General features: G+C 40.2%; 2 protein-coding genes across 7 annotated transcripts in view; both read right to left on the bottom strand.

The window, feature by feature from the left end:
• LOC123859987 (uncharacterized) overlaps positions 1-13,888 on the bottom strand; it is a 76,999-nt gene extending 63,111 nt beyond the window's left edge. Inside the window, exons 1-4 of one of the 6 annotated variants that reach the window (XM_064596368.1) lie at positions 13,772-13,888; positions 10,284-10,534; positions 8,904-9,173; positions 784-920 (exon numbers count right to left, since the gene is read on the bottom strand). In XM_064596368.1, coding sequence (XP_064452438.1) covers positions 784-806 — 23 coding nt within the window. In that variant the 5' untranslated portion in view covers positions 807-920; positions 8,904-9,173; positions 10,284-10,534; positions 13,772-13,888. Of the gene's footprint in view, positions 1-783; positions 921-8,903; positions 9,174-10,283; positions 13,740-13,771 lie in introns of those variants that run through there. The other 5 variants (XM_064596367.1, XR_008507838.2, XR_008507841.2 and 2 more) reach the window with 5 other exon arrangements.
• Positions 2,539-2,975, bottom strand: LOC123859998 (large ribosomal subunit protein eL36-like). Its single transcript, XM_045898522.3, has one exon. The coding sequence runs from the start codon at positions 2,892-2,894 to the stop codon at positions 2,577-2,579; it is 318 nt and encodes a 105-aa protein (XP_045754478.1). The 5' UTR covers positions 2,895-2,975; the 3' UTR covers positions 2,539-2,576.
• Positions 13,889-13,912: the final 24 nt, after the last annotated feature.

Raw genomic sequence — 13,912 nt, 5'->3', positions numbered from 1 at the left:
AGAGGTTTGGAATATTATGGAAGAGACAGTAAAACAAACCAAATAACATATTGTTAAGAAATAGGGTTTTCAAAAGGTGCTCCGAACAAGGAAGAGAAGCATTTAATCCAAACTAGGGGAGGGAAGCATGGTTACAGAAGCCTTCTTGGAGGCTTATTGATAAATAAGCCTACTGCCTTGCTTTCAGCATGGCCTACTGATTAAGAGCATAGGTTCAAATCCCAGTATCATCTGTTACTAGCTGTATGAGTTTGGGCAAGTTACTTCATCATTCCAAGCTTGTTTCCTTGTTTATAAAATGGATATGACAGCATTTACCTCACAGTGCTGTGAAGAGGACCAAATAAGATAATGAGTAGAAAGCACAATGGCTGCCATAAAATATGCTAGTATTCTGGTTGTTAGAAAGATGACCTCTTTTTCTCTCTCACACACACACACCCCACTTAGCATACAAGCTGGAGGTTTCTGGATTTCTTGGCCAATGTATGTATGTCCTATATACCTGTAAAAGAAACACCTTCTCCATCTCACCAACCCTGCCCCCCCCCCATTTTCTGTTATCAGCCAGGCTTTCTGACCCCCTGAAAAGTCTCCTTGACTAGCTTTTCATTATCAGACATGCCTGTGCCATGTCCACTCTCTGAACATGAGCCTGACCACTGGGAAATCTCTGGACTGCCTACCATAACTCTCCTGTCATCCTTCTCTGCCCCCATATCCATCAGGAGACAGAGCTCTTGCCCTTCACCCTCACACTGCTCTCTGATGGGTCTTTCTTACCAATATTTTGGTGATTTTTCCATAGTTCACTTAACCAGCTTTGTCCTCTAATGACTGGCCACCACTGTCTCCAAGCCAGCAGCCAACACTTCCTTTCATTTCATTTCCTTTGGAGTGAACATCACTGCAGAGACAGACTGAAAAAAACAATGTGATTAGAACACAAAATCATTGAGGTTCATGAAGATGAGAAAGGGTAGCACTAGAAACAAAAAGAGTATGGTCTTGTGTTCTTTCCCACATTATCCTCTTTAGGATCATGACTCTATTTTACAATCCTTCTTTCCCTTCAACAATCTCCCACTGGCCACTTATCTATCAAGTGACTCTCTCTAAAAGGTTCTTCTCTCCTTCCTCTTCATTTCCAGAAAGACCTAAGAGAGGGGGCCAGGCTCAGTTCAATTTCTTCTTATACATTCACCTTTCTGAGGACTTCGACCAGGTTTCACCAAAACAGATCCAAATGAGAGCAAAAGATGAGAATAAATGTAAAATTAAAGTTAAAAGGATTCCCCCTATTCAAGGGGGGGCTCTCTGGTAGAAATAAGGTGTTCCCTTGTATAAGAGCATAAAAGTTTTGATTTAAATATTAAAATTATTATATAAAATGCAATCTACTCTGGCTTCCAAATTTTGCCTTTAACCCATACCTTACAAAATTATTTTGGCTTTATCAAAGCATTATTCCTACTTTCTAAAGACCAAGACAGACTATATTATTTCAATTTGTAAATTATTCATGATTTAATTCTGTTCCTTACTTCAGACACTTGGCTTTGTGCATCTTTATAACAGCATGTGTACCTCATGTCTACAAAATGCTTCATATGTTTCAAAGTCTAAAATATTAAAGCAGTCATACTCTCCACAGCAAAATAATTTCAAATCCATACATGACTACAAAAATCAATTATCAATGGATTATATCAATTACATATCAATTTGGGGCAGAAAATTTCAGTTGCCTCATGTTTCCACTGAAATGTATTGATTTAAGTAGTTTATGCATGAACTAAAAAAAAAATGTTCATGTTGCAAAAACAAAAAATATAAAACCAATTGTAGATTAGCCGCATGTGAATTTACTAAGTCACAGATTAAATGTGTGATTTCAAAGTTTAGCTATCATCTAACCTGTTTCCTGACCCTGAAACAAAAGGTCATTTGAAACTCAGAATTGTGGAGGCAGTGAGTCTCCAGCAAAATTTTAAACTTAAATTGCCTCTCCTTCTTACAGATTTTCCCAACAAACCCTTCTCTCATCATAGCTACTTCTTCAAGCGGTAGCAAGTAAAATTCCTCAACAACAGGAAAAATAGTAACATGAAAACTGAGCTGCTTCAGATGAATGACAAGCAATAATTCTCTTTTACAGTTTTTAAGTTATGATAGCATAAGTATAATAATTAACAACAATAAATAAAACTAACTTTACATAGCAGACCCTTGGAAAATGCTTCCATTAAACAGTATTGAAAAAATAGTGACAGTAAACAACAAGTTTGGGTTTTTTTTGTTTGTTTGCTTTTTAGGGAGAGAGAAGTGGGGCAGAGGGGCAGAGAGAGGGAGACAGAGAATCTTAAACAGGCTCCACACCCAGCACGGAGCCAGATGCTGGGCTCAAACTCACGACCCTCAGATCATGACCTTAGCCAAAATCAAGAGTCAGACACTTAACCGACTGAGCCACCCAGGCACCCCAAGTTTTGGGTTTTATTTTTATTTATTTATTTATTTATTTATTTATTTATTTACCCAAAAAGGCTTTATTACATGGCGGAGGGGGGGGTGGTTCAGTCCTTCTTGGCTGCCGCTTTCCTCATGGCGGCCAGGACATTGCTCAGCTCCTCTCTCTTCCTCTTGGCGCGGATGTGTGTCCCCACCCTTTTCTTGATGAACTTGAGGGCACGCTTGTCCTTGGAGACCTTGAGCAGCTCCATGGCCCGCCGCTTGTAGGGGGCGAAGCCGCACACCTCTCGGATCATGTCCCGCACGAACTTGGTGTGCTTGGTGAGGCGCCCGCGGCGGCGGCTGTGCCTTGGCTTGCTCACGTTCTTAGTCACCTTGCGGCCATTGTTGAGGCCCACGGCCATAGAGTAGCGCAGAGCCATGGCTGCTGCTCCTCAATGGCTCCCGCGGAGGAAAGTATTTATTTTTTTTTTAAATTTTATTATGTTATGTTAGTCACCATACATCATTGGTTTTTGATGTGGTGATCCACGATCCATTGTTTTCGTATAACACCCATTGCTCCATGCAGTATGTGCCCTCCTTAATACCCATCACCGGGCTAACCAATCCCCCCTCCCCCCTGCCCCCTCCCCTCTAAAACCCTCAGTTTGTTTCTCAGAGTCCATAGTCTCTCATGATTCATCTCTCCCTCCAATTCCCTCCTCCCCATTTTTCCCTTCCTTCTCCTAATGTCCCCCATGCTATTCCTTATGTTCCACAAATAAGTGAAACCATATGATAATTGACTTTCTCTGCTTGACTTATTTCACTTAGCATAATCTCCTCCAGTCCCATCCATGTTGATGTAAAAGTTGGATATTCATCCTTTCTGATGGCTGAGTAATATTCCATGTATATATGGACCACATCTTCTTTATCCATTCATCTGTTGAAGGGCATCTCGGCTCTTTCCACAGTTTGGCTATTGCGGACATTGCTGCTATGAACATTGGGGTGCATATGGCCCTTCTTTTCACTACATCTGTGTCTTTGGGGTAAATACCCAGGAGTGCAATTGCTGGGTCATAGGGTAGCTCTATTTTTAAATTTTTGAGGAACCTCCACACTGTTTTCCAAAGTGGCTGTCCCAACTTGCATTCCCACCAACAGTGTAAGAGGGTTCCCCTTTCTCCACAACCTCTCCAACATTTGTTGTTTCTTTCCCTGTCCATTTTGGCCATTCTAACTGGTGTAAGGTGGTATCTCAGTGTGGTTTTGATTTGGATTTCCCTGATGGCTAATGATGATGAACATTTTTTCATGTGTCTGTTAGCCATTTGTATGTCTTCTTCAGAGAAGTGTCTGTTCATCTCTTCTGCCCACTTTTTGACTTATTTGTTTTTTGGGTGTTGAGTTTGAGAAGTTCTTTATAGATCTTGGATACCAGCCCTTTATCTGTAGTGTCATTTACAAATATCTTCTCCCATCCTGTGGGTTGCCTCTTTGTTTTCTTGACTGTTTCCTTTGCTGTGCAGAGGTTTTTATCTTGATGAAGTCCCAAAAGTTCATTTTTGCTTTTGTTTCACTAGCTTTTGGAGATGTATCTTGAAAGTAGTTGCTGGGGGCGATCTCAAAGAGGTTACTGCCTATGTTCTCCTCTAGGATTTTGATGGATTCCTGTCTCACATTGAAGTCTTTCATCCACTTTGAGTTTATCTTTGTGAAGGGCGTTAGAGAATGGTCGAGTTTCATTCTTCTGCATGTGGCTGTCCAATTTTCCCAGCACCATTTATTGAAGAGACTGTCTTTTTTCCTGCTTTGTCAAAGATTATTTGACCACAGAGTTGAGGGTCCATATCTGGGTTCTCTATTCTGTTCCATTGGTCTATATGTCTGTTTTTGTGCCAGTACCATGGTGTCTTGGTGATCACAGCTTTGTAACATAGCTTGAAATCGGGCAACGTGATGCCCCCAGCTTTGTTTTCCTTTTTCAACATTTCCTTGGCGATTCGGGGTCTTTTCTGATTCCATACAAATTTTAGGATTGTTTGTTCCAGCACTTTGAAAAATGTCATTGGAATTTTGATTGGGATGGCACTGAAGGTATAGATTGCTCTGGGTAGCAGAGATTTTAACAATGTTTATTCTTCTGATCCATGAGCATGGAATGTTTTTCCATCTTTTTGTGTCTTCTTCAATTTCTCTCATGAGTGTTTTGTAATTCCTAGAGTATAGATCCTTTACCTCTTTGGTTAGGTTTATTCCGAGGTATCTTGTGGTTTTTGTGCTATTGTAAATGGAATCGTTTCTCTAATTTCTCTTTCTACAGTTGCATTGTTAGTGTATAAGAAAGCAACTGATTTCTGTGCATTGATTTTGTATCCTGCCACTTTACTGAATTGCTGGATGAGTTCTAATAATTTGGGGTGGAGTCTTTTGGGTTTTCCACATAAAGTATCATGTCGTCTGCAAAAAGAGAGAGTTTGACTTCTTCTTTGCCAATTTGAATACCTTTTATTTCTTTTTGTTGTCTGATTGCTGTTGCTAGGACTTCTATTACTATGTTGAACAATAGTGGCGAGAGTGGGCATCCTTGATGTGTTCCTGATCTTAAGAGAAAGGCTCTCAGCTTTTCCCCATTGAGGATGATATTCGCTGTGGGTTTTTCATAGCTGGATTTTGTGAACTTGAGGAATGTTCCCTCTATCCCTATACTCTGAAGAGTTTTAATCAGGAAAGAATGTTGTATTTTGTCAAATGCTTTTCCTGCATCAGTTGAGAGGACCATATGGTTCTTCTCCCTCCTCTTATTAATGTGTTCTATCACATTGATTGATTTGCAAATGTTGAACCACCCTTGCATCCTGGGGATAAATCCCACTTGGACGTGGTGGATGATTCTTTTAATGTATTGTTGGATCCTATTAGCTAGGATTTTGTTTAGGATTTTGGAATCCATATTCATCAGGATATCGGTCTGAAATTCTCCTTTTTGATGGGGTCTATGCCTGGTTTGGGGATTAAGGTAATGCTGGCCTCATAGAATGAGTTTGGAAGTTTTCCTTCTGTTTCTATTTTTTGAAACAGCTTCAGTAGAATAGGTATTATTTCTTCTTTGAATGTTTGGTAGAATTCCCGAGGGAGGACGCCTGGGTGGCTCAGTCGGTTAAGCATCTGCCTTCAGCTCAGGTCATGATCCCAGGGTCCTGGGATCGAGTCCCGCATCGGGCTCCCTGCTCTGTGGGGAGCCTGCTTCTCCCTCTGCCTCTGTCTCTCTCTCTGTCTCTCATGAATAAATAAATAAAACCTTAAAAAAAAAAAAAAAGAAGAATTCCCCAGGGAATCCATCAGGCCCTGGACTCTTGTTTTTTGGGAGGTTTTTGATCACTGCTTCAATCTCTTTACTGGTTATTGGCCTATTCAGGTTGTCAGTTTCTTCCTGTTTCAGTCTTGGCAGCTTACAGGTTTCCAGGAAGGCCTCCATTTCATCCAGATTGCTCAGTTTATTGGCATATAGTTGTTGATAATAATTTCTAATAATTGTTTCTATTTCCTTGGTGTTAGTCGTGATCTCTCCCCTTTCATTCATAATTTTATTAATTTGGGTCCTTTCTCTCTTCTTTTGGATAAGTCTGGCCAGTGGTTTATCAATCTTATTAATTCTTTCAAAGAACCAACTTCTAGTTTCATTGATCTGATCTACTGTGTTTCTGGTTTCTAATTCATTGATTTCTGCTCTAATTTTAATTATTTCTCTTCTAATGCGTGGCTTAGGCGTCGTTTGTTGCTTTTTCTCTAGTTCTTTAAGGTGTAGAGTTAGTTGGTGAATTTGGGATTTTTCTATTTTTTTGAGTGAGGCTTGGATGGCTATGTATTTCCCACTTTGGACTGCCTTTGCAGTATCCCATAGGTTTTGGACCGATGTGTTTTCATTCTCATTGATTTCCATGAATTGTTTAAGTTCTTCTTTGATTTCCTGGTTGACCCAAACATTCTTGAGCAGAGTGGTCTTTAGCTTCCAAGTGTTTGAATTTCTTCCAAATTTTTTCTTGTGATTGAGTTCCAGTTTTAGAGCATTGTGGTCTGAGAATATGCAGAGAATAATCTCAGTTTTTCGGTATCGGTTGAGACCTGATTTGTGACCCAGTGTGTGGTCTATTCTGGAGAAAGTTCCATGTGCATTCGAGAAGAATGAGTATTCTGTTGTTTTAGGGTGGAATGTTCTGTAAATATCTATGAGGTCCATCTGGTCCAATGTATCATTCAAAGCTCTTGTTTCCTTGTTGATTTTCTGCTTAGATGATCTGTCCATTGCTGAGAGTGGAGTATTGAGGTCTCCTACAATTAATGTGTTGTTATCAATATGACTCTTTATTTTGGTTAACAGTTGGCTTATGTAGATGGCTGCTCCCATGTTGGGGGCATAGATATTTACAATTGTTAGATCTTCTTGTTGGATAGATCCTTTAAGAATGATATAGTGTCTTTCTTGTGTATCTAATTACAGACTTTAGTTTAAAATCTAATTTGTCTGATATAAGAATTGCTATCCCAGCTTTCTTTTGAGGTCCGCTGGCATGGAAGATGGATCTCCATCCCTTCACTTTCAGTCTGGATGTATCTTTAGGTTCAAAATGAGTCTCTTGTAGACAGCATATGGATGGGTCCTGTCTTTTTATTCAATCTGCAACCCTGTGCTGTTTTATGGGAGCATTTAGGCCATTCACGTTGAGAGTGATTATTGAAAGATATGCATTAATTGTCATCATGTTGCCTGTGAAGACGTTGTTTTTATAGATTGTCCCTGTAAATTTCTGTTGTAGATCACTCTTGGGGTCTTTCTCCTTTTATAGAACCCCCCCTTAATATTTCTTGCAGGGCCGGCTTAGCAGTCACATATTCTTTCAGTTTCTGCTGGTCGTGGAAGCTCTGCATCTCTCCATCCATTCTAAATGAAAGCCTTGCTGGATAAAGTATTCTTGGCTGCATGTTCTTCTCATTTAGTACCCTGAATATGTCTTGCCAGGCCTTTCTGGTTTGCCAGGTCTCTGTGGATAGGTCTGACGTTATTCTGATGTTCCTCCCTCTGTACGTAAGGAATCTCTTCCCCCTAACTGTCCTTAAGATGGCTTCCTTGGTTCTAAGATTTGCGAGTTTTACTATTACATGCCAGGGTCTTGGCCTGTTTTCCTTGATCTTGGGAGGGGTCCTCTCTGCCTCTAGGATGCGAATGTTTGTTTTATACCCCACATTAGGGAAGTTCTCAGCTATGATTTGCTCAAATACATCTTCTAGTCCTCTCTCTCTCTCCACTCCCTCCGGGATTCCAATTATTCTGACATTGGAACGCCTCATGGTGTCACTTATTTCTCTGATTCTATTTTCATGGATTCTGAGTTGTTTTTCCCTGGCCTCCTCTTTTCCCTTTTTATCTATTATATTGTCCTCCAGGTTGCTTATTGTCTCTTCTGTCTCAGTTACCCTAGCTGTTAGATCATCTAGATTGGATTGGATCTCATTGATAGCATTTTTAAGTTCTGCCAATTCAGCTTTCATTTCTGCCCTTAGAGACTCTATGTTGCCATTAATTGATTTCTCCATTCTAGCCATTGTCTTCACAATTGCTAGCCTGAATTCCATCTCCGACATCTTGGTTATAACTGCATCCATTTGTAAATCTGCAGCATAAGTCATAATCTCTGAGTCTTTTCTGTTTTGGGGGCTCCTCCTCCTAATCATTCTGTTGATGGGTGTTTGAGGGAATGTATAGAGTCCAAATTATTGACCAGAACCCAGGCAAGATGCACCTGTTTTCTTGGGACCTTAGGGTTGCTGGCCTCTTGTTTTCCCAGCCTGTCTTCTGCGGGAGGGGTCTGCCCCGCTGTTACTCAGGCAACCCTGTTTGGGCGGAGTTGCCCTGCCCCCCTGTGGCGGGGGATGGGCTCAGTGGGAATCAGTCTTTGGGGCTTTTGTTCTCTGGCGGCTTTCCCTGGCACCTTCCCGCGTCTCTTCCATGAGTCAGAGCAGAAGAGACCGTTTCCAACCCTCTGCTTCAGAGCAGAGAGACCTCAGTCTGTTCTTCAGTGAGCTCTCCGGGTCACACTGTCTCCGATTCTGTCCGTGCTGCTATAAACTGCAGCGTCCTGGGTTGTGCGCCGCTCCACAGCGCCCCCAGTCATGCCTCCAGGTTGGAGCACATCTCTGCCCTTTGTGCTTCTAAAACCGCCAGCCGCTCCCAGTTCACCCGCGCGACCCTGCCGCTCCGGGTTTCCGCCCCGGGGGCTGCCCTAAAGTCCTTTCCCACCACTACCGGTCTGCGAGTCTGTGCCCAGTCCCCAGCGGGCGAGGCTGTCGCTCACCAGCAGTGTAGATCCCCACGGCCAGGCACCCTCCCGCTGCCGTTTATCCTCCGATATCTGCCCGCAGGATCACGGCTCTCCGCTTCGTACCTCAAAACCAACTGCCTGCGATATTCTGTTTGTAGAGATCAGATCTTCTTACATCTCAGGCTGGTTTCGTGGGTGCTCAGAGCGGTCTGGTAGCTATCCAGCTCAATTCCGGGGACCAGTTGAAATAGGGTCCTCTACTCCTCTGCCATCTTTCCCCCCTCCGAACTGGAATCTGTATTTTCAATCAAGTTTTGGGTTTTAAAAATCACCAATAATAATGATCCTCTTCATCAACAGGAAAAATGTAGATGACCAGAAAAGCAACATTCTCTAAGTAAGATATCAAATATGAAATTCCAGTTAGCAAAATATGAATATGAGGTAAAAAAAAAAAAAAACTGAGAACTGATTGCATTCAATTATACTTTGCCACTAAAACTCAATATCCATCAGAAAATGTTTGTTATTATAATTAGAATTTTTTTTTACCCTCATTACATTGTTGTGCTTGTTCAAAAGTCATAAATAGTTCAGAAAAGAAACTTAGCATTGGGGCACCTTGGTGGCTCAGTCAGTTAAACATCTGCCTTCGGCTTAGGTCATGATCCCAAAATCCTGGGATCAAGCCCCACCTTGGGCTCCCTGCTCAGTGGGGAGTCTGCTTCTCCCACTGTCCCTCCCTGCTGTTTGGGCGCTCTCTCACTCTCTAATAAATAAATAAAATCTTATAAAAAAAAAAAAAAAGGAACTTAGTATTTCCGATCCTTCCCATAGGCCCAATGCCACTCATGGTGGGATGAATAAACTTTATCAAGTTATCTAACTTAGCAGGACCTACGTGTTACAAATTCATTCAAGAGATTTTCCCTTGAAGCCATTAATCAAATCTGTTGTCAAAAATGTTCTAATGATAGGGCGCCTGGGTGGCTCAGTCGGTTAAGCGACTGCCTTCGGCTCAGGTCATGATCCTGGAGTCCCGGGATCGAGTCCCGCATCGGGCTCCCTGCTCGGCGGGGAGTCTGCTTCTCCCTCTGACCCTCCCCCCTCTCAAGTGCTCTCTCTCATTCTCTCTCTCAAATAAATAAATAAAATCTTTTAAAAAAAAAAATGTTCTAATGATATGAAGCATTGTTTTTGCTTCACAGGCAATGCTTTTCTTTACTAGTTGTACACCAAATGCAAATGTAATAAAATGTTAACAGTGGTATCTCTGGGTGGATAGAATTATGGATGACTTTATTTTAATCAAGAAATCAAAAATAAAAGATTAACCAGTGTTCACATAATACATATCATACTATATCTTAATGTGGGAGAACAGAAACAGAAATTTGGCATTGAATTTTATAATGAAATTCACAACACATTTAAATATCCATTAGGTATAAAAAATATAACAAACATAGCATATAATTATCAAATATAAAAAACCTCACTCACTTTACTTATAGCAAATCTTGCCTCCAGTCTCCACACTGAAGTCATTGCTGCATTTTGAAGATATTAGAGTTAAGTCAGAGGTGCCTGAGTGGCTCAGTCCATGAAGCGTCTATCTTCGGCTTCGGTCGTGATCTCCGAGTCCTGAGATCAGGCCCCATGTCGGGCTCCTCACTCAGCAGGAAGCCTGCTTCTCCCTCTCCTTCTCCCCCTGCTCGTGTTCTCTCTCTCAAATAAATTAAAAAAAAAAAAATCTGAAAGAAAAGAGTTAAGTCAGTTACAAAATCTTGAAATACAAAATTAAGACCAAAAAAAACAAAAACAATGCCCCTAGTTCTACAGTATTTAAGCCTATCAAGTGTTAGCTGAAATTAAGATTAACCATGGATTTCATATATTTTTTAAAAGATTGCTGATACGGTTTTTCTTACAACCATACACCAAAATTTTCAGTTGAGATGGCTTGCCTTTTTCTTCTCAATAATAATATTGAGTATTTTGATATGTGAAAAACTCCAGACTTGGCAGTAATTTTTACATACCACATCAATATTAAATATCTTGATAGTGATGATCATTTGTCAGTTTTAGACAGAGTTCTTGAGAATGAGTTTAATCCTTTGTACAATAAGGTGCAACAGCCATTGAATATAAAATCCAAGAAACAAATACCGTAAAGACAGATTTCTATTTGAGCTCTGACAAAACTATAAAAAGGGAAGGGGGAGCTAGTTACTCTGTCTACTTGGAATTTTATTCAGTTGTGCCAACTGAGTCTAGTAGAGGGGTTAGGAAAAGGGAAAGGAGATAACAGCAGTGGGATGTTGTTCTGGGCACAAAAAGCAGCATGTAACTTCACATTGGCAACAGCGAGACAGACTAACAAAGGGGACAGAAGATGTACTTGACAGGAGTACAGAGAGTTAGCAGATGAGCAGGAGGAGATGGCATATGAGACGTAGGCTAGGGTGCAGTAGGAGAGAGCCTTGGTGGTAAAGATGAATAGCTTAAACTTAATGCAAAATACAGTGAGGGCCTAGTGAGACAAGTTCAGAAGACCAAGATAGCAGCTACAGTACATTTCAACTTATCTAAAAGACAGATTTTTAGACATGGAATTTTAAAAAGGGAGGTTACAAAAGTCAGGTGAAAGAAAACATTTAGTCCAAAATTTAGTCCAAGTGGTTTTTTTGTTTGTTTGGTTTTTGTTTTTTCTTTTAGACAGGAAAGCATAGGGGCACTTGGCTGGCTCAGTCAGAAGGGCATGTGACTCTTGATTTCAGGATTGTGAGTTTAAACCCCACGTTGGGTGTAGAGATTACTTAAATAAATAAACTTAAAAAAAAATAAAACATAAACAGGAATTTAAAGGTGCCAGCGTTGTTTGTTTGTTGTTTGTTGTTTCTGGTGTTTCCATAGTTGGAATAAATAGGAGGTAAACAAAAGGAAGCAAGTAGACTCAAGTTTAGACACTTAAAAAATAGTTATGTGACTAAAACCAAAGTGAAGAAAGGTGATAATTAGGATAAGTGAGTATGATCTAAAGTAAAAATGACAGGGGATAAAAATTTCCTGGCAACTTGTCAGTTACCAAAGTGTTTAGGAAGTCATAGTAAAAAGAAAATGAAGAGAAATAGCAAAGTAAATAATAAAGGCAATAACTTATAATATCCTAAAAGCTTCAAAGAGAAGGAATAATGCACTATAATCACAGGAATGAATCATTTAATATGGTAAAACAACTTTCCAAACTACAAGTAAATCTCTTAGGGTTCTTTCTGGTTAAATGCAATTCTAGTTTATTTAAACAGCTGATTCTTAATTTCTCAGAAATAAGTTATGTTCCAACTAGAAAAATTTTACTAAAAATTCTGAAGAATTCAGCTATTGTTCACTAGCCCTTAAGAATTTAAAACAAATTTATTAATGAACACCTAATTGTCTACTGCACTTTTATATCCACTTCTTGTCCAACGTCATTTGAATGCTTAATAAATATTATTTAACCTTAAGGCTGAGAAGAGGACATTTTAGCAAATTCACCATTTTACCACTAGGTGGCGAAAAAACCCAAGCAGTATCTGTTACCAAAGCTAGTACAAGATCCCAAGCACTTGAACAACAAGAATTTCCACCAGGTGTCAACCAAGAGGAGAGAAAAAAAAAAAGACTATTTTTCCCACTCAAATACATAAATTCATAGTTTTAAACATAACCATCTAAACTCTGTTAGAGATAAATGGCCTGCCCATTAACTCTCCAAATACTTCGAATATTTATATATAATGCTGAGTCCAAGATAAATGCCTTGTCAACTAAAATCCAACTAAATAAAATTGTTTCTTCCCCCAAAAGCAAGAAAACAGCAAGACCAATGAGTACAGTCAAAAAATCTTCCAAAGTGTATTTGTTTATGAATATATAGTTCCAGATTCATATTTTTCCTTCTACATTTCCCTCTTAGAAACAGTTCTGCTGATTGCAAAAATCTAGATTTTTTTGCCATTTGTTACCAAAATGTTCACAATAAAGAGATAAATGTACTTGTCTTTAAGATGTATTAGGAGAATTACTATGTTGAACAGTCTCAGGCTATTGGCTTTGTAAAAATTATTAGAACTTTACAAAACATAGCTCTATTATATACCAAATCATGCTTTAAAAAAAAAAAAAAAATCTTCCAGGCTTCACTAATTTCTAACAAAGATTTTTCTATTATGTTGTGAACGTGATGTCAACTAAAACACTGTGTCATGCTGCTTCTTTTAAGGTGGTACTTTTTTAGGCCGAACTCCATTTTTAATCCTCTGGACACAGGAGTTGTAATCATGTCATACACTGCACATCTAGCTGTAGGTGGTGTCTTTAAAAAGTCTCTTTTCTTCCTTCTAGGAAGTGGTCAGGCCTTTTTCCCCCTGGTGTCATCATGCAAACAACTTGGTTGCTTTTCGTTTCTAATTAAGAGATGGAAGAAAAAAACAGTTGAGAAAGCGAAGCCTACTGATTTAAAAAACAAAACAAAACAAAACAAAACTTATATAGTTGCTTCTCTTTCTTGCTCCTTATAGTATTCTCTTGTAAGGTTCCTTTGGCCTCGCCTGAGTTCATCTCCACACTGCCTACAACGCACTGCTCTTTTTAAAAATCCAAGTCAAGAATGCTCTTGTCTATGATCATTATTTCTTGTCTGGTTTTTATTACGTTTTCTTTTGAAATTCGGTAGATTATGCTCAGCAACCCCAGTCGCTTGCTCAACCGGTTTCTTTCACCCCTTTCCCCATCTCTCTTCACACATCACTTATTCCACCTTCCATCCAAGCAGTGGGCAAAACCCTGCAGTGCCGGTAACGCACGCTTCGGCCGGTCACTCAGCAGTTTATCCTCACTTGGCTTTGCAAACACCTTCCCACCCCACTCTTTCATTATCTATTAGAGTGTGCTCGGTAAGGGGCACCAGATAGCACGTCGAGGGTTTACGGTAGCCTGCCTACCAATAGGAGCCCACAATGAAGAGAAGTCAGGTTCAACCTCCCGACAGCCCCACTGTCTTCTTCCCTTAGCCGTACACCTACTGTACCCGCGAGCGAGCGAGCGAGCGAGCGAGGGAGCGAGCCGGGCGCGAGAGGGGACGC

Source organism: Mirounga angustirostris, unplaced genomic scaffold (assembly GCF_029215605.1).
Source record: "Mirounga angustirostris isolate CCGP_5_RB_7025 unplaced genomic scaffold, mMirAng1.0.hap1 SCAF_7, whole genome shotgun sequence".
NCBI classification, from domain to species: domain Eukaryota; kingdom Metazoa; phylum Chordata; class Mammalia; order Carnivora; family Phocidae; genus Mirounga; species Mirounga angustirostris.
This window is presented reverse-complemented; position numbering and strand designations above follow the sequence as displayed.